The following is a 27,675-nucleotide window of genomic DNA, read 5'->3' as shown; positions in this document are numbered from 1 at the left end:
CCTTTTGCCCAGTTCTGTGTCTTTTGGTATTGGTATTACTTGTCTCTGATAGGATTCAGTTGTGCTGAGGGTGTTTGAGCTCCACAGCCTGTCTTGTGATTCAGTATGGTTTTAAAATAACAATTAACAAAAATCAACTGCACAGCTTTGTGGATTTGGACTTTTCCTTTTTGTGGGCATGTGGAATTCCTGAGCCATTCTAAAGATAGGGAATTTTAGTAAGTAATCTTAGATTTCCTCTTGCAGTGTTGGTGTTTTTCACTGGTAATTTTTTGCGGGGGGAGAGGGTTTGGGTGTTTGGGGTTTTTTTCCCATTAAGGATAGCTTAGAATACATTTCCAAAATGCTGAAAGTGCATATATTGCCATTTACCATGTCCCACTCATGTGGGTAGCTTTCTAAGATACACTAACTTGCTGTCTTTTTAAATTAGGAGCAGCCCAGTTCTGAGGCAATATCCTCCTTTTAGCGGGGGGGGGGGGGGTTCCGAGCGCAGGGGAGCCGGCCGAAGTCACGACATGAACACCGATACGATTTGAGCATCATGCTTCCCTTATTGTTTACTTACACTCACTTATATCTACTTTACCAAGCCTCACGCCCTATTCCCATGGGACACCCTCTAAGCAGCAGGGGAGCCGACCAGCGTATAGCTTTTCCCAAGGCTGTTCAAGGCTGCCTGCTGCCAGGTGTCTGCAGGCTGAGGCCCCTTCAGGGGTTCTTCTGCAGCAACCCTGGGGTGCTCAGACTGCCCAGACTGTCCTGGGATATCATATGCCCCTGTTCCACAAGGAATCCCTCTACACCTCCTGTTGTAAGTTCTGGCATGATCACTTTGAGCACATCCAGAAAAGCTGTCTCTATGTGATTCTTCCATGTTTCCTGTGGTAACTGTGTTCCAAAGATGTGCATTTTCCTTATGAAAAATCTCTTTTCAAAGCTCAGCCCCACAACAGTTGAAATTTGAGACTTGGAGGGCTTCTTGTATGCAGAGGCTTCATAAGCTCTAGTCAGAGATGAATGAATGAAGCAGTCTAGCAGGCATTAAAACAGGGAAGGTGGGATGGGAAGAAACAAGCCCTCGTTTAGAAAAAACTCAAGATGTCAAGAACAAAATTAATCAAGCCATTGGGGGATATAAAGATTATTTTTTTCAACTCTTACAGAGCCATGAAAGGAACCTGGGTAATAAACAAGAAAGAAAATGGCACATTTATGGGCTTAAATTCAATCTGGTTGATAGAAGAGAAATCTGGTGGGAATGATTTGCTTGATGGAAGCACAAAACCCCATGTTTATCACCAATTTAAGAGCAGATGAGGGAAGGAGGAGCCATGTCAGAAGTGGCGTTTGCAGCTTCTGAGAACCTGGAAGCAGTTTCTGATCGATGTGTGTCCATCAGTGTTGCGGCCATGAAAGAGCAGGAAGGGGGATGGGATGGTGTCTCTTCAGACCATGAGTTTGCAGTGAGGAAGAAGGTGACCCATTGTGAAGTCTTTCACTGTTGAAGGCTGGGAGAGGTGTTCCATTGTGTTGCATTTCATCCTCATTGTGGCAAGCTGGAAATCAGGCTTTGTCAGCAATAAAACTTCCCCTTGAAGTACTCTACCCTTCGCAGGGGACTTATATGTCCACTTCATCTTGAGAAGCAAAGAGGAATAGATCCGAGCACTAAAAGCTAGTTTACTTTAACTAGGTGTTGAAGGCCTATGATTTGGCAATCTTATTTCCACATGATATATGTAAAGCGCAAATGAGTGAAAAGAAGTTAAATACAAACCGTGAGCAATATTGCCTGATACCAGCTTTATTTATCACTGATGATATCACAAAATTGTGCCTATGTTTCATCTCTGTGTCACAGCCTCTACTGCCATATCCAGCCCTCTCCTGCCACTGCCAAAGAGCCTGATTTATGGTAAGTGTCGCTAATATTTTTGGACTGATTTTCATGCAACACTGAGATGGTGCCAGCCATCACCATCTTTGTTCCAGTAGCTTCTGCACTACTTCTCTGTGGATGTCAGCTCCACAAAATCATCCAGTGGGATTTTGTGCTCACTCTGCTAAGAGCAGCTAGATTGCCAGGCATGGAGGTGCAAGACAGACAAAAGAGAGAGCCTCCAGTCCCTGCTCTTTCCAAATTGTAGTCAACCAAATGGTAGGTAATAGCACTGGGATGCTTTGTTGTATTGAGAAATTCTTTTTTTTTTTTTCCTCAATTTTGTTGAAAAGTTTCAGCTGTATTGCCTGTGACAAAATCCAGATCAAAAATTGCAGCCTTAAAGGAGCCACATTCAGTGTTGAAAACAGTGCTGTGGTAAATCAGCTTGTAGAACATAAAAATTGCTGGTTAGAACTGGGGTAAGTTAGAGAACACTTAATAAAAGCTCAGCAGCCAAGAGTCGGAAGGCTTTGCTCTGGAGTTACATTGAAATGGGGACGCTACATAGTGACATGGATGTACCAGACAACAGGCACTTTAGTACAGCAAAATCAGCATGTCCATGAGACTGTAAAAAGGATGTAAAAGCAATGAGGGTGTCTGCTTGGGAAGCATTTCAGGAGAGCTACTGTGACCAGAAGGAATAATATAATCCCTAGGGAATGCACTCGTGTGGGGTTGGAGAAATGCTGTTTCTGGATCTGGATCTTGATGGGATCCTTGCAGCAGTCAGTCTCCAGGTCTGGCTGTTAGCACTTTGGGAAGCTCACTGTGAGGAGGACAATTTGGGACACTCACAAGATAAAGAGCTGGGAAGAGTTAAAGAATCTCTGCTGTGTTCAACACAGTGCCACATGGCTTAGTCTGTGAGTTACATATAGAGGGAATTGGAATTGGTGATGGAAAGCTCTTGTGTCTATTAAGCTGAAGTGTGTAACAAAAAGTGATTACGTTGTGTTGATGCTATGAGTGTATCCCAGACTTACAGCACAGCCTTTTTCCAGGGGAGGTAATGAAGAAATGCAGCAGCTCATCAGCCTGTGGCTCTCCGTCAGTGTCAATTCTTCAGTCAGGAACTGGACTTAGCCCAATTCAGGATGTGCTGCCATCTGACTTCCTCCTGTGGCTTGTGGAATGAGAGCTCAAATTGGTAGATCAGTGCGCCCTTCTGCCTCTGTTCTCTCCAAAAAGCTGGATGTCCAGTGTTAAACTCTTGAACCTGAAGTTATATAAATTACTTGATTTTAAAACCCTTTCAAAGTCAACAGGATCTGAGCCTTGGTACATAGCCAGAGTGAAATTTCTAATCTATAATTGTTAATTATGTGTGAATGCACCATTATTTACAAGTACGCTCTGTAGAGGACCAGTACATGAGAGAAAATAGCCTAGTTCAGGCTAAAATGTGCTATTTCTAATAACTGGTCAAGCCAGAATGTGTTCAAGATGTAGACCCCAGAGTCCTGGGGATTGTCTTGCTCCTGAACAAAACAGGACTCATATACCGTAGGGCTCCCACCCCGAAATCTCTCCTGAATCTCCAGTTTTGTTTGCTGCAAGCTAACTTGTAATAGTGAGGAATCTGGGAGATACACCTGCATGGCAAAGGTATGATTTAATAAGTTTTAGGATTTTAAAAAATTGAAATAGTTGTGCCAGTGCACTCCCTGCTATATAGTCATGCTAATATAAAGCTATCTTATATTTCGAAATACTTTCTTGTTCTTAGTGTTGATTATCTGTGCCTGTATGTGCAGATTTTGAGGTAATACATAGTTTTAATAAACCCCTTTGATAATCTGAGTTTACACAAAACAAATACCAGATTATGCTTACTTTTTATGCATCAACTCTATTTCTGGTTTTATTTCTCTGTAAATAGAGCTAAGCTCTAGTTACATGTGCCTAAGTGCCTGAAAAGAGGGATTTGATTCCAGAAGCTATTGTTGTAATGCAGTTAGCTCTGATTTTTCTGCTAGCAAATTCCATTTTGAATCATGTTAATGTCGGAGAGTAAAACAGACTGTGAAAGCTGTTTCTGGTGTTCAGAAGAACCTGCTTTTTTTCATCCGTTCTCTGTTTTATGAAGGAATAAGTCTAAACCCAAAGTTTATTTAGCTATTCCCAAGGAAATGGAAGTGCATAGTCTGATTCTCCCTCTTACAAGAGAAAAGTAGTATATAAAGCTTGTGGTTTGACTAGGAGCCTGCAAAGCCTTATCCTGATGAGTAAATCTCAAGTTTGGTCTGTATTACCTGAAAGATGAGTTCATAAATAGCTGTACCAGGAATGGATATGTTCATTATAGCTGATGGTTTTACCATCATCTGCAACTTCAGGTGCTGAGATACCCTGATAAAATGAAAATAGATGCTCACAGTTTTTTTATCTATTCATTCCTTGTTTAGTTCCTTGAATTTTAATTGTTGCATTTTAGGCTGTGGCTTTTTTTAACACAGTGTGGTGTAATGCGTGTTTCGTGTGTCTGGAGGCAATATGCTTTTCCCCAAGTTCACAGAGGTAAGGAGCCAGATTTTCAAAGGTATTGCAAATTGCCAGGGAAATAATAAATCTGGTTATGGTATTTTATCCAGGGCTGCTAATGACTCAATTTATTGGCTTCAAGTGAACTTTCTTCAAGGGAAGTTATGCTTTTCCAACCAGCCCTCTCCTGCTTCCCAGTAGTCCCATCGGTAGCAGAAAATGATGGAAACTGTAGCAGGGCCATTGCCTTATTCAAACATCTCATCCCTTTGCCTGCAGTGTGCTGTCATTGGATATTCACACAAAAGAGCTAATTCATTATGACCAAGTTGTTGTTATTAAGAATAAATTAGGGCAATTATGTGTTATGTAGACCCAGAACATCCTACATCCATTCTGTATTCACCATGAATTGTATGATTTAATGGAATTCTATCTATCCAAAAAAGGAAGAACCAGTTAGTGATGAGGAACTAAAGCTTAATAATTATGTACAATCAAATGTTTAACAGTCTTGAAAGGGATTTCATATAACTTGCAGCTCCAACCATAAAGACAATATCTACTCAGACATATGCTCTTCATAGTTGTCATTCTGTTCACTTCTATTTGCACCATTCTGTTTACCTGGATTAGTTTCCATGTGCTACTCAGAGAAGGATTCACACAAAGAATTCATAATGCTAATGTTAATACATCTAAATGTCTCAAAAAAATCATGGTGTTGTTTTAGAAATTGTGAAAATAGGGTTGGGGGATTTGTCCTTTTCCAGGAACTCTTAAGAAGGGTTCTGCACACAGGCTCTCCTATCACTTAACTATTCTGTGAACAGCCAGTGAAAGGTGGGGAAATGAGAGTGATGGTTACAGCAGCAGGAGAGAAAGGGAGAGATGTGAAGAAATAAAATAAAAAGTGAAGCAGAAGTTGAAGAAAAGGAAGGAAAAAGTTGTCTGGGGGAAAAAGAAAAGACATGTCAGAAAGACAGAAGGAGAGAAATAGAAAGGTACAGAAAGCAATCACCTATCAGCAAGAAGAAAAGCAATATGAAAACATTCTGGTGGAGAAAAAAGGATCTTTTTAAAAAGAAAAAAAGAAAAGAAAAAGTGAGAGACTTAAGAAGTGTCTCTACCTAGCATCCAGCCTCAGGAGAGCTGTTCTAAAATTGAGGATACATCATTTCTCCTGGCCATTTACTCAGATGTATGTTTTATTAAACTCTGAATAATTTCCTCACATTCTATTCAAACACCGGCATCTATGCTTGCCACTCCCTGAAACCTGGCAGGATTGCTTGGATACTGACAGCAGATCCTGACTCTACTTCTGTTACATGTTTATGGTTAAGTGTGTGTGACTTTTGGTTAATCTGTACTGGCTGTATGTGAAGGGATAGGTCTATACATCCACATGGATCTTCAAGACTACTCAACTGTGCCAAAAGCAGGGCACCAAGTGTGTGTCCTTCCAAAGGAGCACAGATTCTGTCTCCAGTTCTTCACCCTGAATCATGCAGTATTGGAGTTATCATTGATTATTGCCAGTGAAGTTGAGCATATGGGCTTAAAAGAGTTCTAAATGAGTTTGTTTTCTCTTATTGTTACCTATCTGATACATACAACCAGGCAGCATAAGGCACTTGATTCTCTTCACCAATCCCTTGTGTACAATATTGAAAGAATTCAAAGCAGTGCATATTTTAGCTGTCCTTTAGAGATGAATTATTGCTGTTTATGCTTCATGCAGACACTTGGAAACAGATTTCTGCATATATCTCATATTTTGCTTGCAAGTAATTGTTTAAAGCCACAGTTACATGAGATTTAAATCTAAATTATTCTGCATTTTTTTTTAAATCTGAGATGAGTTTTTAATTAGCTTACGACAGTAAATCTGAAGTGAATGAGGGAGATACTATGAACTTAGCTTTTTAACCATTTCAAAATCATCTCTTAACGGCAGAAAAAAGTCAAGCTTCAGAGAAATGTCATTCTAAGTGGATTGCCCACAACCCTGTAAACATTTTGGGTAAGAGCTCATGAAACTCACTCAGATGTTCTTCTCACCCTTATTTAGACTGAGAATTCAGTGTTGAAGGTGAAATATTAGTTCTGTAGAAGGGAAAGATAAAGCTGGTACTAATGGAACAAACATTTTATTTCACTGTCTGTGTATCCCTATGGACAACTGAGCAACAGAATTCTGCTTTTGGGAAGAGAATAGGTCAGCATACACAGCCTCATCACCATCTCACATGCATATATTCATCTATATATGCTGTGCTTTGGAAAGTTCTGTATTCATATATTGCATTTCTACAGTGAGGTTAACAACCGTCCTTTTTTTTCTTTCCTTAAGTGCAGGTAGTGATTAAGGAAACTGTATGGTTAAGTCACGAAAAAATATCTTCTGTTCCTCTGCCTTGATAGGGAAAGTCACTGCAAAGCCTTTTTTTTCTTATGTACAGTATTGTGTTGTCTGCATCTTTTCCTTACTGTAATCTCTTTTTCTGTGTCACTTATTAAAAATTCTGACTTTCAAACAGCTACATAAATTTCTTTAAACATCTCCTGACTCAATAAAAAAGCAAGGAAGGGATTAAATTGAACGCTCAAGCTTCATTCCATCATCTCACAAAAGTGTTCAGATAAACTATGGAATAAATCTTTCTGTCCTGTCAGGTCATTTCAATAGCTCTGATGTTATTTATGGTCTCATTTGTATAATCCTCACTGAGAAGCAATCGGAAAGTTCCCCTCAGTCAGCTTGCATGATCTTTAGAAGTGGAAAGTGCAAATGCTTTTTGCTCAACTTCAGCTCAGATAAGGAACAGGGATCACAGTAGTCGGAGTGCATGGTTATTCTCAAACAATATTAATGTTCAATTAAATGAAAAATTCTGGAGATGCTTCACCCCATTTCAGTTCTGTAGTAATACAGCTGTAAGTGGGCTGCTGCTGCATGAGCTTTTCTAGAAAAAGATTCTGATTTCCATTGTAATTATGATGCTCTGATAAAAAGAGGCCCATTGGGGATGTGTGGCTCCCAGTTTGCTTTGAGCTGTGAGATTTCAAAGGGCTTGGGGAAGGGAGAGTGGATTTGGTTGGCTTTTGCTGTATGAGCAAGTGTTTTTTGAGGGAGAAGCATAATTCCAGAGCAGCTGAGAATCCAGAGGACAGTGTAAGTGAAAGGAGAAGAACAGCTTCAAAAACCTGGTCTGTTTATTTTTGACCTTCAATGTTGGTGCCTCCTAACCCTGACTTGGGTTTAACCAGAGGCCATTGTTTGATTTTTACCCGAAAGGTGACATCCATCCATGCACCCCCGGGGAAGCTTGTGCCAAAATCAGCTGCTGACTTCCCCATCCCCTGCGGGCTTCACATCAGAGGCAGCGCTGGGCCAGGACACAACTCTTCAGCTGCAAAGGGGGCTTTATAAGTAAAATGTCTGGCTATAAATGAACCTTTGGAAAACTACTGGCATGTGATCTGTGCCACAGCACATCAGTATACCAGCAAAAGGAGAGGAGTTCGCAAACATCATTGAGCTCTGCTCTGAATGCTCTCCCTTTCCCTTCGAGGAGGCTTTGACCAGCTCCTGGTGGAAGAAAGTGATATTGGGTTTATTGGTAGTCTTTAAAGGCTTGAGCAACATGGTTTAGAGAATTGCACTATTACTCCTAAAATTATGTATACTAAGATTATCTGAATTTCTAAATACAGGCTTCAGATTTTTTCAATCCCCCATTACATAACTTGGCATCACTGAGTTCAATACTTCAGAAGCATGAGAGTAATCATTGTCTTTAAAAATAAGGCTTTGCTGCAGGTGATGTTTGGAAAATAGATATGTTCTTCTTCTGGGCTAGTGAATACTCATTTACAGCAGATATTCTCCTCTGTGCCTAAGAGAATTATTATGGGCTGCTGCATGAAAGACTTTCATTGTTTTTAAATGTAGATGTCGTTCCTGCAAATACTTTCAAAACTGAATCTCATCACATCTGTTTCATGCAGTTTAGAAGAGTTAGGCAGCTTTTCAGCAGGTGTTTGCTGATTTTTTGCTTTTGTTTCAGTTGTCCCAGTTTGATTCTATCTGAAAATCTTTTGTTTTGATGTCATCTCATGCATTGTGTTGCTGTCATGATTTTGACTGGCTGAGATGTCATGGAGCCTATTAAGCTCCGTAAAGGCAGAAGTTAGAATCCCTTCGCATAATCTTAGCCCCTAACTCTTTTCTAAGCCATTTACAAACAGGCATAATATCATTTGTCATGTATATTACACTCTAGCAGATCATGAAAGAGAGATATCTCTTGTACTGTCATAATTTAAACTGCAGTTCTAAGCTAATTTTCTGGACAATGATAGGAAGATGGTGTTGAACATATGGAGTGTTTATGTGCTTCTGTTTAGTGGGTTTGGTAACACAGATTTATGAGGGGAGATCTTGGGTGCTAGTTACTTGGTGATACCCTAGTTTGCACCATTCTGTTTTAAACAGTGTAGTTCCCTACTTTGCCATGTAATAAATCAGATCCTGGCATTGTTACTCTGGCAGAATCCCACAGTATTATGCTTAAAAAGATCATGCACATACCAAAAGCTAGGTTTGGGGTGGATATGTGGCTCTGTGGAAGAGCCTGCCAGCTGTTAGTGATTTTGAGGGCATGCCAGTGCCTTGCCTGCTCAGACATGACGTGTTTCTCACTGAGCACCTCACTACTTTCATGCCCTGACTGAAGAGCAGTCCCTTTGATAACAGTGGGGCTACGGTCAGCCCTCAGGTTATGGCAACAGGAGTCAGAATTTTGTCCTATAAGTAAGAGGCTTATCCTTTATTTCAAAACTAAGTGGAAGCTTTGACTATGTGCAGCTACCCTCCCTCATTTAATTTCTCCCATTTACTTCACAGTGACTGCTAATTACATAGATCCTGTTCTCTTCTCTGGCATCTATTTTCCAGTATTTCGCATGAAAGTGGTAGATAATACAGTATGTGTGTCTCCTTGGAGATTTGGCACTTCGGAGAGCAGAGTTGCAAAGTGATTTGGTGATAATCCGTATTGTTTTGAATAGCTTATGACATTGGTGAAAATACTTGTTATGCTTTCAAAGAAAATTGCTGCAGGTTTCAAGCAAGTGTTGAAATTCTAATAAAACTCTAAGGAGTTGTGCTGGTAGAGGGAAGTAATTGCTTCTTGGCACTGATTATTTTCTGGTTTACACTCCGTTCATTTTAAGATCACAGAGTGTCATTGATGGTGTCAGGGTTAGCGAGGTGAGGCCACTCTAAAGGAGCTCCAGTTCTGTCAGTTGTGAAAAACCTGCAGCTCCACTCGATGGCAAAAGATCACATCCCAATGAGGTGGTTTCCTTTACTTGGACACATTTCTGGTGCCCATAAGAAGATGAAGAAATCTTTGGATCCATATTCAGAGCATTTTAATGGAACTAGGACATAACTGCTACGCTGCTGCTGAGCCGTTGCTACCAAGGGTGGTGTGGTAGAGCTGGGATTCCTGCTGAGGACCTGGCCCTTATCTCTGACTTGGTACAGCTGGATCCACAGACGATGGAATTCCTCGGAGAAGGGAATGATAGATTTCTGGAATGATGTAATGACCAAAGCATGGACTCAGACCAGCAGGGAATCTGAGACGTTTATTCAAAGAAATGAACTGGTTCTATACATTTCTTCAAGACCCAGTATTTCCTTATATGGGATTTTTCACTAAGCAACCTATCACACGTTGCCATGTCAGTAACACACTTTCTTAATGTCTTTACGTGGGGGTGATCACGCACTGCCCACCCGTCGGGTGTGGGGAAACACAAAAGGTGGAAAAGATTTCAGGTGTGAGAAATAAAAGCAGGTTTCACAAAATAAAGCAGAAGAAGTTAGGATTCAGCTTTGCCTGTGAAAAGATAGAAGATACAGTTATACGGCAAATAAGGACATTAAAACAATGGTTAGAGTTTCTAGGTTTGGCCTAGATAGATTTTGGAGTTGCAAAAAATACGCTTAGCAAGATAGATAAGTTCAAGCCTTTGTCAGTCACCCCAAGACAGCCTTATAATGGAATATTGTGTATTGTTAAGGCGTAACAAGCCAGCATTGTGTTCAACAGTTGTACATGCGCTATTATGGATTGGTTGAGACAGCTGTGTGTAACTTTTAGAAGCAATCTGGTTGGCCAAACAGCTTTTAAGAATGCTGTGTTACCAGGAAGTTTTCGCATGCCTGGGACAGCGTGAGCTCTGTACCAACTCTGTCTCAACTCTGAGACCGATAATGGAATAAAATAATAAAAAGGCTCCTGGAGCGCTTGTCCAAGCTCCCTGTCCCGTTTGTCGACGAAGACGCCGACAGTCAGGCAGCTTCCAGCAGGCTCCCCTCCGCAGGGCTCTGCCGTGTGGCATCTCTTCCCCCCAAGGTCAGGCGGAGACAAGCTTCTTTGTCCTGTCATGGCGTTCTGGAGGCAGGTCCCACAGCCCGCAGCTCAACTATATCAATCACTAGCTACTGACACCATTGATCTTCCAGCAAGCTGATGTGACAAGTAACAATAAGTTTCGGCTATAATGAGAAAAGACAAAGGCAAACTACTGATGCGTCACTTTGATCTTATTTTAATAAGGTGCAAAATGCTTGCAGATTGGACCCACCATAATGCTTGTAAGTACTTATCTTAATGTGGAATTTATGGAAGTCATCAGTACCATTAGCTGAGAAAGCTAGAGATGTCTGTTTGACTTGTTTCAGGAAGAGATTTTGTGCAGCATAAAACCACCCCAGCCTCTTGAGCCGTCCTCTTGTGTAAAACCTCTGCCTTGTCCATAAAAGGGATCCTCCTACTTCTGTGCTTCTCATGGCTTTGTGGAGTGGATAGGTCTTGATTCTGGTTTTCTGGTTAGTGGTTATAACTAGCACATCGAAGACCTGGGCTCCAACATCCCAACTTATGAACGCATTAGTGAAAATTTATAGGGTGTACTAGTCTTAAAGCAAACCACTGGGAGATTCCAAAACAGAACTACAGTCTAATAGGAAAACTAAAATAAAGGCAATGGTACAGAAACACTGGCCTAAACCGAGAGAGTCAGAATATGACCTGACACGCTGTGGGTCAGGGTGGTGGTAGCAGTCCAGTTAAATGGTGGCTGCAGTCCTTGTTGGAGTGATGGATGTGGTTCTGTCAAAGTGGTGATCCTGTACAAAGATCTGGTCCTTCTCCAGTGGTAGTTGTCGAGCTCTCATCCTCTGGGAATCCAGTGGTAGAGCTGCCCATGATGCTCCACACCTCAGATAGTACACAGGTGGGAATATTTGGCTCCTCCCCTCAGAGCAGGGCATCTCACAATGGGATGATGTAATTCTATGAGTCATTCTGTGAGACCTTGATGGCCCATCAGCGGAGATGGCCCCCTCAGGGTGGTAGCTGCTTCCCCTGAGGGAGTTGTAAGGGCTGACTCATGGAGAAGATAAGGAACACTGCCCCACCTGTTTTAACAGCTTATGAAGATGGTAACAGAATACATACTTTTGGTGACATCTTACATTGTAACCTAAGACGGGCCAGTGGATCTGTGGCAGATTGTGAGAACAATCTGAGTTTGGAGACTGCCTTAGCCACAGCAGATGCTTGAGTAAGTATATTACAGCCTGAATAGGTATTACTGAATTTTTGTGTTAAAGATAATTAGAAATGTTAATGCACTGCATAAAACTGGCATCATATTTCACTGTATTCTTTGTAACAAAATAGATTCCCTTCAACATTAAAGTGGTAATCTCAGAGGTATTTGTCATTTCCAAAGAATTAATGATCATTTAGTCAGCTAACAGCCCAAGGCAAAGCAGAAGGGTTTAGCATTGTGCCATGTGGTAGCTTCTTGTAGGAATGACTGCTTTCAAAAAATTAGCGTTATGCAGAATGCTTTCAGGATGTGCCAATCATCTCAGTGGTTTATGGCACTAATAGTCTGTTTGTTTTTCAAATCATTTACCCTCGTGATTTAGATGCTGCAAGTTACATTTACAAATCTAATCACTGCTTATAGATGAACCAGTAATTATCCAGCCAAGTATATGAGCTTACTCTCAATCAAGAAAACCCAAAGGGTATGTGCAGTTGATGTTGGAAAACGTGCCTGAGGACTGAGTCCTGTAGATAAACTGAGCCTCATGGGTAGATTTTTTGGAAAGCTGATCTAACTTAGTGTCCACTGAAATCAGCATTTCTGCTTTCACAGTGAGCAGCAGAAGTTACTCTTGTGCATCTTTGTGGGTAGTGTCAGGACTGTTGCAGAACACGTTGATGTGCTTTATTCAGACAGAAGTTTGAAAGCTTAAAAGTGTTTAGAAATGTCATTTTGAAACACCTTCAAGCCACAGAGATGTATTATTTCTATATATTGCAGCATCACTGGGAACAGTACAGCTGGAGAGTACCTTCAGACCTTGAAAGTTTAAAACACTGTTCAGAAATACTGCGGCTGCCTGACCTAGAGCCCTATTTCTACTCACAGAACATCAGCTCAGTTCACATTCACATGAATATAGAGTTATATCACTTATTATCTGCCCTTATCTAAAAACAGCAAATGGAATATTGCTTGTGCTGTCAGGTAACTGTTCAAAACATGGCTTACCCAGCTCAGAACTATTTCTTTGTGTCTGCTGAAGCCCAGCTCTATGTGACTCCTGCAGCCCAGATTCACATTTTGTTAATGGAAATTATAATCTCTTCATCATTTTCCCTCGTGTTCTGTGGTTTGGGTTTGTTGGATTTTTTTCTGGTCTCCACAAATGTGGTACAGACAGTGTAAAATCAATGCCATCAACACGTTTGCACTGATAGTGAAGATGACATATCATACATTCATAGCTATCTGAGTTGAAGTCCACATCTGGCACTTGCAAACCAGGACAAATTCATTACTTTAAATTTGTTAAACTTGTTTATGACCTGTGAGGGTAAAAGAACCATTTTTACAGAACATGGCTCATTTCCTCAGCTCTCAGCCTTGGGAGCAAAAGTATATCCTGGCTCATTTGACAGGACAAGGACTGTCCAGCATGACCTGTCAGTGATAAATAGATTCTCATTCCCCCACAACAGGGCTGGAATGAGTCCTGGGCTGGTTTTTTCCATATGTGACTGAACATGAAATCTTACACTTTTGTTACTGGATCTTTCCAGCTGTTGCATATTTGTCTTATGCTTTGTGGGTCTTCACCAAATGGTGCTAGAATGTGGTAGTACACTTTCTGTTTTATAAGCAGAGCTCATACTGTTGTTTTATTAAGGTAGTTGTATATCCTCCACTATAAGACATTGGTTTTATTTGAATTTGGGTAAAATATAACCTTTGAACTCAAATTTCCCATTCTGGGGGAATATGCCTTGAAAAATTAATGTAAATTCAATCAACTCACATGTATCTGAGACCAATGCAAAATCAAACATTCTGTCTAACTAGGGCTTTGTAAACAAAAACTTGATAGTTTGGAGAAGAAGGTTAACACAGATTTCAGGAATGTGTTATTTGGCATTGCCAAGAATGCCTGTTCAATTTGACCAAATTACAAACCTTCACAGTGCAGGTGAACATCCAGCCTCTCACAGGTGTTGTTTTTTGTCATTATTTGGGGCTTTCCTCCATGGACACACACTTTGATCCAGCTGTCCAGGCAGAGACAGGCTGTGCTCTGGGACACAGACAGCCCTGTTTCCTCCAGATGATGTGGGGACTGGACAGGTTTAAACACAGGTTTAAACCTTTGCTTGCATGCTGCCTATAGAAAATTTTTCATCCCATCATCTCACCTATGGAGAGGATAGAAAACAGCCTGTGTGAGGTGACACTGATCTCACCCCCACGTGGGCCTGTTGCCTGGAGCCAAATAGTCTCCTTTAAAGACTTGGTGGTCCCAGATAAGGGCAAACTTGGGATTGTTGGCTTCTTTGCCAGTGTGAATTTGCTGAATCCCACAGGTGTCTGGAATGTTTCCAGAGTGCCAAGAAAGTATGTGGAGCCTTCCTGCTGGCCACATAAAGAAAATTTTTGTGATGAGGAAATGGGCTTGTCTTCATTAAAGGGAAGATAAATCAGCTTAAAAATAGCCTTGAAATGGAAAAGGGACAAAAACCAAAAAATGTTTAAAAGTTGTATTGAGGGCAGACCGCCTTGTATTTATATAGTTGAACAAATTCCACAGCAACACAGTAGTTGTTAATCCTGAGCTGGATTATCCATTTTTTCAAAAACATTCCTTCTGTTGCTGCTGCTTACAGCTGCATCCTGACTCTGGCTCTGCTCCAGCACAGGCATCCCCTCTCCTGCTCTGCAAACACCTCCTGGGCAGGAAGGAGCCTGGCCAGCACCACGGGATAGAGTGGTCCATCTTCCCTTCCCTGTAAATGCTGATCATTACCCTGGGTCAAAGCTGCTGGTAAACTTCGGTCTGGTATTTGCTATGTAGTTATACTTCCTCCAGCTTTTTAAACTGAAATAGGTTTCAAAACAGTTAAATATCAATTCAGTGATTTGTATTTCAAAACTTTTTTCCATTGCTATGGCAAGAACCGATGTCTTTATCATATTATTGATCTTAGATATTTCCTGTGTGCAAATGCATCATTTAATTTAAATGTCTAAGGCTTCATTTAGAAGCAGTAGAATTTTATATGGCATCAGTCTTTCCTGCATTTTTATTTCTCAAATATTAGTTGAATCCCATTGTTTTTTTTTCCTCTCATCTTTTTTTGATTTCAAGTCAGGTAATAATCATCTTTGGGTTTTGTCTTTTCTTAAGTGGGTACTTTTCTTTTGAATGAAGCTGGGATGTGTAGAAAGGACTGTTTATTATCACACCAAACCTATTGTGCATTGTTACAGAGTCCTGTCTCCATTGTTCAAGGGAATAACAATAACAGCATGAAGCAGCTCAGCCGAATGAGAAATGGAATTAAAAAAGAAAAGAGCTGCCGACATCCAGGAGCTGATTCAGGTCAAGTATCAGAAGTCAACACTACTACTCTGCTCAGCAGGAACTGGTTTTAGCTAATGGTAATAAAAGGAAACATGGGACTTTTCAAGTGGGAAAAAGAACTACAGACTGTTATGGGAGACACTCATAGGCTGAGAGGGATGAGATTTTCCATGCAAATACAGTTGTTGTAGGAGTATGAATATCCCTGATTTTTCAGTGGAAACCAGAGAGTCTTTATATTTGCATAGGTGCAGGTGCTTTTTAAAAATCCTCTTATAAGACATTTTCATGGAACACAATAGTATCTTCCCTGCTAACTATTTTTTATTTATTGCAATTTAGTAATGTAAGAAAATGTCTTAAAGCAGAGCAACTCAACAGGGTGAGAGGTCAGGTCCCACATCTCCAGTGGGGCTCTGGGACTGCAGGGCCCCAAGAAAGCCCCTTATGTTGTAGTTCACCATGCAGTATTGAGCCTAACACTGTAACTGTGGTCACCAGACAGAGCTGTCTGAACTCTGTGATAGTTCTGAGCAGTCTGGCAGAGTCACTGAATTTAGGAAGGAGCATCAGGTGAGATAGCAGTGCATGTGGTGATCTGGGTACGCAGTGTTCACACACCTCGGTGCACTGAGGGCAACTGTACTAGTTTGAAAACAAACCAGTGGGAGGCACCAAGTCAAAATAACAATTTAATGGGGAAGTTAAAGAAAAGGAAAGAAAAAAAAAACTAAAAGAAAACACTGGTTCAAACTGACAGAGTCAAGATACAACCTGAGTCCCTGTTAGGCAGGGTGGTGGTAGCAGTCTGGTAGAATGGTGGCTGCAGTCCTCCAAAGCAGTGATCCTGTAGAAAAAAGGGTCTGCTCTTCCTCAGAAGGTCCAGTGGTGGCTGTGTAGCTCCTGTCCTCTGGAAATCCAGTGGAAAGGCCTTGGCTCTGGTGTTCAGCCTCAGCTTATATCCACGATGGGATGCTGGGTGGAGCATCTCACAATGGGGTAATGAGTCATGAGGCCAAGTGTTGATTAGGCTCATTAACAGAAGATAGTCCAGAGGGAGTTATCTATGAGTCATGCGGCAGGACAATGATGGGCCATTAACAGCAAGATAGTCTGGGGGGAGGAGGCAAGGAAGCACTGCCCCACCTGACTTCAACACCTCATGAGGATGGTGATAGAATACACCGCAACCCAGGACAGCAACCTTCCCCCTACACCCAAAAATGTTCCAAGCAAGGCCTTTTTGAATGTTTTTGCTACAGATAATCCCTGTGGCAGAGAGCTACAGATTAATTCTGCTATTAAGTTGATTTGGTTTGTATTGAAATGTTGAAAAATACTCGGAGCAAGACTTCATTTTTGCTCCTTTATAGGCAACTTTTAGTGAGACCTAAGAAATCTCCTAGTTATGGTATTTGTGCACATGTATGTAGATTTGTACAGTGGTGGCATCTGCTATTGCCTAAGAAGATTCTAAAGAATAACAACAATAATCACAGGAAATGGATTTAGGAAATCTGTACTTTAATTAAATCTGCTAAGTGTCAACTTTTGTTATAGAACTTCTACTTGCTCGCTGTAGGTTTTGTCTTGTTTTTACAAAAAAGTTAATTATAATCTGAGGCACAATTATATCTTAAATTTGTTTTGCTCTGCTCAGACCTATTGACTGAGGAAGTACTTTCATTCTGCTCAAAAATCAAACATATTTTTTACTGAGATTCATAAGCCTTCCTTTGGAGTCTGTGTGCTGCTCTTCACCTACTGTCTCAACCACGTTGTAAAACTTGGGGGGGAAACCTAGTGTAAAGTTGTTGAAGATTATGTTTTCCTTCTGAGGGAGAATTATATTACTACTTTTTTTAAAGAGAGCATTTCTGTGTTAAACCCATATTCTCAATATTTAAAAGTCTCACAGTGAGCTGGGATCTGTGAGCACTGCCATGGTGCAAAATAACTGTTGCAGTGCTTGTAGTGTCCTGAAAACCTCTCACAGGACTGGGATGCCACATGCAGGGGACAGCACACACACGGGGACATGGGCAGAGAAACTGCTGCCCTCTCCACTGTCTAGGAGAGACACAGAATTTTTTGATACAAGGCATAACTGGGCTCTACATCTGTTCTTTCCGAGCTCCTATGCTTTGGACCAAGGCTTCCCCAGTTCTTGGTATTACTGTCTGATGCTGCTTCTTCTACACAGGAGGAAGTTGGGTTTAAAAGCCTTGTTTTTAAAAATAGTTTCTGGGCAGGCCTGACACTGGTGTCACCTAGCTCGTTTGTCCCCAGGCATTAAATCTGTGCAGCAGGCAAAATAAATAAATAATCGGAGTCTTTCTGAACTGTAAATGTAACCAGCAAATAGATAAGAGTTCAGTGTCCAATAATAGAACGTCTTTTTGCTGACTAGCAGAAAGGGAGTGACTCAGCCTGACTGTGCATACACACTGAAATAGACTTTTTCAAGTTTGGAGACAAAGGCCTTTACATACATTTATAAAATTGCCTTTAAAATGCTTGTGAATGAGTTAATCACTCAGCCATCTGATCAGACACGGACAGCCTCCCTATTTTTTACACGATTAGGTCATCCCAAGAGAATCACAAAGCAAAATAGTCACAGATGTGTCATCCAAGAGTGACTAATAAAATGTAGTTGAAAACAGTGCAATTAGGAAACTAGTGCAAGTATGAAATTTTCAAGCCAATTTAACAACTCTTGTGTCCTTCATCTTCCCTGCCAGAGCCTGCTCTTTAGGAAGTTGATGGAAAAAGTTCCCCTTGGCTTGCACAGGTCCAGACAGGTCTCTGCTTTCACCTTGCTCCTTTTCTTTCCCTCCTTGGAGCTGTCTCTAGCTCTGCAGTAGCATTTTGAGCATCTGAGCCTCATAGAGTCTCTTCACTTTCACATGAAGATTGTACTTTCCCATGAGCTCGCTGAAGTGGGAACTGCTGCAGTGGAGATTTGGGATGACACTTAAAATCTGGGAAGGAAGAGAAATGGCACAGCTGGCACAGTCATAAATGTGTGTCTCAGTAGCAAGAGCAAGTGCAGAGCTGTACCCTTTCCATACCCTTGCAGAGGGAACATTATTTAAAGTACAATAGAGAAGGATCCTTCTCACTTGCAGACTTTCATCTTACCCTGAACTGCAGCGATGTGAAGTTTTTTGATAAGCTGAGATCATTGTCTAGGTACTTGTAACCTACTAAATGGGCTTTCAATTACAAGCTCAGAGAGTGAGAGAGAGGTGTCAAAAGAAACATGATCTTTATAGTTTTCTTGCAGTTTTAATTGTGAGTGGCACCTAATCTCTAGCAGGCAGCTGTGAGATGCAGTCCTGGGAAAGGAAAAAGCCCCTAGACAGCTGAGAATTAAAAAGAAATACACAACTCACTTGATTGCTGGTGTAATCTTTGAGGTTTCTTTGCAGTCCTAAGAACCTTGTTTTACAGCTGTCAGCTTTAAAGAATGAATGTCATCTTTGCTGAGCCTCTTTTTCTAGTGGTGGCAGTTGTCTGGGGAGATAAAAACTACACAGACTGACACAGTTGCTGATATGAAAAGGCTTTCGATGGCTCTCTCACCACTGCTGTAATAAAATGAAGAAGTACTAAGTCCAGGATATCTTGTAGCAGATTTCTAGTGAGTAAAAAAGCTGCCCAGAGTAAGTCAGGCAAGTTCTAAAAGTTCTTGCCGTTTAAAAGATATTGGTGCAGGAGGAGGTGACTGGTTGGTTGCTACATTGCAATATGTTTTTGTGCTAGTGGAAGCCCTGAACTAGGTCTGCTCATTCTGAAAATGTGATGAATACTGATGTGGAAAAGCTTACTGGTTCTAATGTGAAAATACTGGGTACTTGCACTACTGAGCACTTTTATGTGTTCATTCTAACGTATCCAGAGGGACTCCCTGACAGGAAAGTGCTTCCCTGCTCAGCAAAGGTTAGTATTTATTTATCTTCTCTCCTCAAAGTGATTTAAAACTGGGCAGACTAAGTTGCTTGAATTGAAAGGACTAACTGGTATTTTACTCAGTGCTGGGGTGTGTCAGCCACATGGTGTTCCGCAATAAACATTACTGATTTAGACATCTGTGGGAAAAATCAATGGAACACCAAGTATTAATTCACTCAGGTACTTTAACAAATGTACCCTAGGGTTGTTCAATACGCTCTGGTTTGCTATGATGATCTTAGAATTAGGCTGGCCCAGACCTTTTAAGTGTTATTAATAGCACTGCATTAAGATTGAGAGCATAATCAGGGGTTGCTTAATTTAAAGTCATGTTAGAATAATGTAAATGGATTCTTACCATGCTGGCTGATGGCACTCCATAATTCCAATTTGTCCACATAGTGTGTCACTGTTTTGCAAATTAGGGATTCTGGGATCTTGAGTTTTGATGCTGCCAGAATTTACCTCAAAAACACTGAGATTCACTGTAGTTAAATGAATAAGGAGAGAAGCATCCTTCCTGGCCTTTTCTTATTTTCTAACATCTTTTCTACTCTTTGGAAGATTTAATTTTTAATTCTTAAATGGATTTAATTCTTACTTTTCAAAAGGTGACTATGTATTCTTATTCTTGCCAGGAATGTAAAAGTAATGGGTTCAGGTCTTAAACGCTCTCCTGTCAAAAAAAGCTCCTCTAAAATCATTCTCCCTAGAGAAAAATATGAATAATCTTAAAGAAGAAATCTGTAGGCAGAAGAGAGCAGCTAAATAAGTAGCTCTAAGAAAGAGAAATGGTGAGCTGCAGCCTTCAACAGCTAGAAAAAGTATGTCTTATATAGACACTAACTATGGTTTGCTATTCAGAGAGCTGGAGGGAGAGCTAAGGCTATAGAAAAAATTATTTCCTCAGAGAGAGAGTCTGCAGGATATAGCTTGGTTCTAGAGTTTAAGGAAAAACTTTAAAATCTCATGTTTGATTCAGAAGTTGCTGAAAAGAAGAAAAAGAATAGCTTTGGATGTAGGGTCTTTTCAAGAACTCATTTGTTAACATCCTGCTGTTCTAGGGAATAAGGCACTGACCCCTTCCTGACAGATTGTGGTGGGCTTGATCTGATCCTAAGGGCATTTAAATAAACCATTTCCCTGGTTTTACCCAGAGCAGGACCACATCTCAAAGCCAGAGCAGTCAGTCATTCTACATTTGCTTCCCTTGGCTGGAGAAGAATTCAAATGCAATTTAACCCAATTATTCTGTTGGGCCAGGTTCTGCTGTTCTGATGCCTCCATGTGTGTTCCAGAGCACAGCATGTCAGAGCCGTGTGCTGAGCTTATGTGAACAGGGCTGGGGAGGTGAAGGCAGTGGCTGGGCAGTGCTTCAGCAAGAACAGGAATTCAGGTGCTATTTGGGGTTTTCTGCATGAATGTGGTGCCTTAGCAGAGGACAGAGCCACGGTGACACTGGTATATAATTAGAGAGGTGGCTCAGAAGTGCCTCAGTACCCTAATGATGAATCCTGTAATTTCTGAATACATCCTCCCAGTTGACCAGTAAGGCAGTTTGAGATGGCACATTACAAGTAACCCCCCAAAAACCAGGCTATTAGTAAGAGAAAAACAACTTGCAAAATGCTACAGACTATAAAACCATTATTTCAAAAGCAAAAAGAGGTTGGGAGTTGATGTGTTCACTTGGAAGCTAAGCCAGTGAAGATTTGCATGTTCAAATAAAAATAAATAACAAATAGCAGAACACTTAAAAGAAGCTTATTTCTATAATAATGCAAAATGTTAAGCAAGGATTTATAAGCATAAATAAGAACTCAAGTCACAAAATGGATAGAGACATTATACCAGCAGCATTAAATAGATGAAATAGCAGCAGTCAATCTAATAAATAGTTTTCCTTTGCTACCTCTGAAGCCAAAGAAATTGTACTGCTTTAGGGACATGTTTGAAAATAATTCAGAGAAATATCTGCTCTGCCTTCCTGCCACTGCCAAAATGCACCATCTGAGGTCACAGCACCAAACCACTTTTCACCGTTGCCCTGGCCATTGCACACATGGCAAAATAAGGCTTTTAAAGGAAAGCAAAAATGATGAGGAAAACATAATGGCAGCAAGCAGGAAATTCATCCTGCTGAAATCAATGGCCATTTGAATTATAGTTGCTAAATTTATCTGCTTACTCCAGGAATTTCTGAAACTTCCTTTAGTCCAACTTCTTTTTAATCACCTAGGTGCTGCTTTGCCATCCTATTTCCTCCAGAGGAAAAATAACATCCCGTCATTGCTCGGGGTGATGGAAGCACTGATCATTTTGTAGCTCTGCCGGGACATCTGTTGTTGCATCACTCAGTCTGTGAGTTAGTGCCAGCAAAAGCTCAGGTCTTGCTCTGTTCAAATGAGCTTGGAATGCTAGTTCCAATTATCACCTATTGTCAAACCAAATCCTTTCTTTTATTTCTTCACCCTCAAGTCACCTGGAAATCACATCTTTGTGTGAGTTCAGAGGGAGCACAAATAAGAGCTAAGGAGGGATGAGGAGCAGAGTGCTGGTGGTGTGTGTGAGGCATTGGGCAATCTGTGAATGCTTTGCTGTAATGATACAGCCAGTAAAACTTGAAATTTTAGGGCTCAGTTTGGCAAAGGTTGTGCTGAAGCCCGCTGCTGAATACTTGAGCATATGCTTATATCCCCTGGTAGGCAGCAAATCTGAGTAGTCTTCTAATCGGAGTTTTGTGCTTTGGCAAATGGAGCTGGAGAGCTCATTTAGGGGCTCAAAAACAAAACACCTCCCTCTCCAGCCAGGGCTTTGAGAGACCATTTTATGGTGCAGTTCATTAAATGAACTGCCAGCAAACCTCTTCTTTATAAATCCATTTGTATGAAAATAAACAAACTTGGATATTTTTTATTATCATTTTTACAATTTCACTAGAAACCTGTGTTTTTAAATAGTCTCCTGCTTTCCAAAAACTCATATGCTAAGAGTTTTTTTACAGAGAATCTGCAGGTGCCTGTAGGACCTTGTATTGAAGGAGTACCTCTCCATTTAGAGGGCTCAGTCATGTTTGATCGTGTTCTTCATTTTATTTAAGTAAATGATAGCTTTGGCTTCAGTAACAAAAGGCTAATTTTGCTCTGCTTGAGAGAGAATGACATCTTAAATCAGTGCAAAGCACTATTGATCTGTCTCTTGTCATCTGATTCAGTTGTCCCAGAAGTCAGTGAGAACCAAGATCACAAGAATTTATGAGTCAGGAGCTGCCTGGAATAGAGGAATTCTTCACTGTCACTTTCAGGTGTGTTGTGAGAGACCAAGCCCTGTCAGGTCCTTTGGTGGTGTCCTCAGTGGCACCCTTCCTATGCACATAAGGTGTGAGGGATTTCCATCTTGCACCTGCTGTTGTTCTGCCAGAGCCTGTGCATCTAGTTTGGAGGGTTGGCATGAGACACATTAAGCTTTGTTCAGGATCTTCACCCTGGGGAATGAAAGCACTCTTCCGTGATTTCATGGCAGAACACAGGCTGCAGAAATCCTGGGGTGGGGAAGCATCCCATACCCTGTTACTGCAAGAACTCTGCTTGCCAGGAGCTGATTTGGGCATAGTAGACAGAGAAAGGTCTAAGGCATGTTTGAGCAGCTTTTATACATAATAACGTGGCAAAATGAGTAAGCAATTTTTTTCCATCTTATTTTACAGATATCTTGTGCCAGCTTGCTACAATTGTAGTTGGGTTTGTTTGGTTTGGTTTGGTTCGTTGGGGTGGTGTGAAGGTTTTTTTTGTTTATTTATTTGTTTGGGTTTTTTCTACATGGAGCTAATTCAAATGAAATCAGCTAACACCTTTGGAGACATGACCAGAGCAGGAACATTAGAATATGTTTTATATTGCAGAGACAATGCTGTTTCATTTAAATTATTTTCTCCTTTTTCTGTGCCTCATTTAAAGGAGTGGGTGTTTTCTGTTTCAAAGCCTGCTCCAAATTTTCCTGATTTTTCAAAATTTGCAAAATCAGCTTTAAGTCCATAAGGGTTTCGTTGGAGAAATTAAAATTGTTCAAGAGAGGTAATTTAAGGACATCCCTACCCATTTACAAAAGCAAAATGGATATGAGTTTATAGGATCCCCAATGCAGTGAAGTGCTACGTAATATATATACAGACGCAGGTTTTGGTTTTGGGTATTTTATCATGTTTGTCCCAGGCAGGCTACTCAGGTATCCTGAAGAGCTGAAGCAGGTTTTCCCAATATAATGTGTTGAGCTTTCAGGATTGGGATTTCCTTCTTTTCTGCAGTGACATGTTGTGGGTTAACGTGTCTGCTGCTCATTGACAATGGAGCCAATTTGGAGTAATATTGCAAGTCATCTGGCGAGCTAAAAGTGAACTGAGCAGCTTTGGGAAGCCCCTAAAGTGCTCCTAAGAGGAACTAGATCCACACCAGAAAGGAGTGTGAAATTTCCAGTGGTAAATTATGGGAAATATCACCAGGGAGGAACTAACAACACTAAATGATCTATCCTTCACAGCATAATATTAAAAGTCTGCTAATATAACCTGTCCCCTCAGCAGCAGCAATTGCAGACATTTTCATGTCTAGGTATTGTAAGTGGTGTCACTACCTGGTAGTAGCGTATTTGTCACTAGAAATAATGGGCTCTCCTTGTTGCACTGCAGTGTTTGATGATTAAAGGGAACTATTAAATCTGTTTGACACTTGCGAAAGGTCCATGTATGTGGATAAATTTATTTACTTTAAGGTAAGAAAAGAAAGGAAGATCATTGCATATTAAAGCTTATTCTGGCTCTCTCAGACTGAGCCTGAGAACTTGTGCCTGTGTAATACTTGCTCTCCAAAGGCATCCTCCAATGGAAAAGTAAAGAAGTACAGAACTTGATGTACTCAATGTACTGTGTTCAAAAGCAGTGCCTTGTTTCCCAAACGAATTTGTCTGGCTTCTGTTCCCAGCCATCAGTTCTTCTTGTGTAGTTTCTCTCTCTGCTGGACAAGGGAGACTCTAAGTACCCAATGTTTGTTTTCTCCATGGGAAAGTGCTTACACTGTATAAACCAGTCACTTGTCAATCTTCTTTTTTATAAACTAAATGTCTTGAGATTTCTGTAGTCTCACTATATGGAATTTTTCATATTGTCCATGTAGTCAGGGTTTGGGGCTGCTTTCTGTATTTTCTCCAGTTTTTTTCCTAAGGCAAGACATGAACACGCTGTGTACTAACCCAAGGTCTCACAAGTATTGTCTACACTTCCCTGCTTCTTGTTGCCCTCTGGTATTCAAATTTAAGGAATAAGTTTCCATTTTCATACAGCTGGGATAATACTGGGAGCTGGTAGGTATGTGTAGATATCTGTGTAACGTAATGCAGATCCTTTCTGGTATTGCAGAGGCATTCCCCTTCCTGCAAGTAGATTTGTATTTCTTACTTCTAAAGTCCTTGCACTTGGCTAATTAAAATTTAATTATTTTAACTGGACATAGCTTCCCAATGATCTCCATCATTTTAACTGGCTTGTCCTCCTCATGACGTGTCATTTGGCCACAACTTGTCACCTGCAAATGTGTCAGTACATTATCTTGTCATTGCTTGCAGGTCATTGATGAAAACAGTAGCACAATTATTGCTTTTTGCAACCCCTCGTATGGAGCACCCACACCTCAGGCTCAGTCCTGGCTGACAGCATTCATGCCCATAGCTGACATCCTTTTCCCTGTGATTTGTACAGCTATGTCCACATGTTGTAAACCATTAAAGAGTCCTTTCATAGTCAAGTTTTGCTCTTGGCTTTTACATTTTACTGAAAGAGAGGAAATAGTGGAAGTCCATATCTTCAGAGCCTCATGTATTTGGGGGCAGAGGTTCTTCACAGTGAAGTGAGTAGACAGACCTGTCTCATGGTTTTTGAAGATTTCTTATATTCCCATTGCAGGAGAATGAGTGGGTGACAGATAAGTCAAAGCAGCTCACCAAACCTACCATAACATAACTGCTTGCCTAGCAAAAGTTACAGAATTTAAGAGTTTTGTTTCACAGCTGGACTGTTAATCTCATTATTATATTGACTTGTCAGAGCATGTTAATATAACCAAGTGAAAAATGCTCCTAGACACATCCTATTGAATATTTAAAATGAAGAATTAAATGTGACTTTCAAGGCATCTAAAATAAGTGATGCTAAATCATGGTGATCTTTAAGGAAGGGTTGGTTACCCTATATGTGTTCTGAGAGTCCCCCTAAATATAATTCAGTTAGAAGCCAATTGACTAATGAAATAATATTATGATCTTTTAAATCTCCTTTTTTTTGTTGGTATCCTTTTTTTTTAGGGATATTCCTTAAGAATTGAAGTGGAATGGTAATTCTGCACATAAAAAATATAAGCTGAAAATTTGGTCAAGAGAACTATGCAGGCAGGAAGAAATTCAGAGATTAAAAACTTTGTTGATAAGACCGTGCTGGGTTTCTCTGCTGTGCCCCTGCAGATTTAATTCCTGAAGTTAGTAGGAACTTTGTAGCTATGTTCTGTAAGTGATCAGATTTAGCACACAAACGCCCCGCTCATCCATATGGTCATTTCTTTTTCTCCATAAATACTCTGTTTTAAGTCTTTTTAGATAGCGAGACCCAGGTGTTTAACAACTTCTAAAGCCATCAGTAAAGCAAAATACCCAAAAGTACAAAGGCTCACTGGAGACTAATTTGTTGTAGTCAGCGAGTACAGTCCTTGAAGATTACATTCTCTTTGCTTCCAGCTGAGTAACAACAGGCCAGGTCTCATCTACCGTATGGATTTCAGTGGGGCCACTGATATGGATGAGCAAGAAAGCTGTGACAGAGCACATTTAGATGTAGTATACAGTACTTGGGTTTGAGACACTGAAAGAATGTTCCTTCCTCCAATGGAATAATTCAAACCTGTGCATCTTCTCTCTGATGGCAGGAGGAGGTAAGTAATTACACATTCAATGCCATTTGTCTATGTGGCAGAGGAGTCAAGCCTTTACCTGGGCAGGCTCCCTGCTTTTGAGCAGCACAGAGCTGAGGCATCTGGTGAGCCAGCCTGGGGCACTGGGAGACTACAGTGCCTAAGTGAAGATCCTGGGGAAGTCCAGCGTGGACACAGTGAGTGCTTCTGCTGGAGGCAGTGCAGATTTAGGGAAGGTTCCTACAGAATTAGAGCTAGTAAGCCCATCTGGCTGTAAATGATTCTGCTCCACAACTATCCAGGCTTCAGAAGAGCTCCCATCACTCTGTCTTGCTTTATCCATTAGGCCATGAGATGCATTGATCATCTTTCTGTGCTTTACTTGTGTCCTTTCCTCAGTGGCAAACTGGAATTGCCAGTATTAGTGCATTGTGACTTTCCCAGGTAAAACATACATACACACATGTATTTCGATATTTGTATTATTTATTGCTACCTTTCACAGGCAGAGCCATTTGAGTTAAATCCTTTACCACTAATTAAATCCACAATTTTACATTGGTGGTCCTTTTGGCAATTAGATGTAACTCTCATGATTGAGTTTCCCTTCCTTCCCCTGCCCCTTGAGTATCAGTGTGTGCCCACATGATCTATTGTACATCTCTTTATGCAGGTATCTCAGCACAATGTAGTCTCTGTACAAAAAAAGTAATAAATTAAAGGAAACACCAACTCCTTACTGCAGTTGCATTCTCCAGGAAAGTAGATGCAGTGAAATAAATGGTTAATGAGGGATTTCTTCTAATTGGCAAGATGGTCCTGGGAATATTCATTATAATTTCATTGAAAGTTGCATGTCCAACTTCCATTTTGCAGTACCCAGGTCCTCCTTTCATCCCATTTAACATTTTTTGTAATTAATTAAAATGTCATGGCTTCCCAGCAATAACGCAGCAGTGGTTTCGTCCAGCCCCATTCTTGTAGGAAATGTGCAAGATGGGTCAGCCAAGTGTTTGGTTCAGGTCAGTGCTGGCCCGTGCTCGCCCCATCCCAGCATGTCGGGGGTGGCTGGGAGCAGCATGAATAATTCAGGGCACCACAGGACTGTGATGGGACATTTTCCGGACAGTGCCTGTACAGATGGAGAGTAGGGAGCACGCGAGAGATCTGTGCCAAGGCTGGGACTTGGTTGCCAAATATCATGCAAAGTAGGGCTGTGCAGCTGAAATAGAGACATGAATTATAGTTTTTTAATGTTCATTAAAATTTTTGGTGCTTATAGTCCTGCTGAGATGAAAAATTTCAGAGCAAATAGAAACCCCTAGGAACTCACCATGTTTTCT

The 27,675-nt window shown here is 40.8% G+C and overlaps 1 protein-coding gene across 8 annotated transcripts in view; it reads left to right on the top strand.

Annotated features, from left to right (window-relative positions):
• IL1RAPL2 (interleukin 1 receptor accessory protein like 2) overlaps positions 1 to 27,675 on the top strand; it is a 386,734-nt gene that overhangs the window by 294,035 nt on the left and 65,024 nt on the right. For 6 of the 8 annotated variants that reach the window (XM_042027872.1, XM_042027822.1, XM_042027881.1 and 3 more), the window contains one exon: positions 1,865 to 1,918. The exons of the other annotated variants lie outside the window; for them this stretch is intronic. In XM_042027872.1, coding sequence (XP_041883806.1) covers positions 1,865 to 1,918 — 54 coding nt within the window. The remainder of the gene's footprint in view (positions 1 to 1,864; positions 1,919 to 27,675) is intronic. 8 annotated transcript variants of the gene reach the window in all.

This window comes from Corvus kubaryi, unplaced genomic scaffold, assembly GCF_017639235.1.
Source record: "Corvus kubaryi isolate FWS band 111438036 unplaced genomic scaffold, C.kubaryi_AGA036_p1.0 130, whole genome shotgun sequence".
Classification (NCBI taxonomy): domain Eukaryota; kingdom Metazoa; phylum Chordata; class Aves; order Passeriformes; family Corvidae; genus Corvus; species Corvus kubaryi.
The sequence above is the reverse complement of the archived record's forward strand: the minus strand, read 5'-3'. Positions and strand labels throughout refer to the sequence as shown.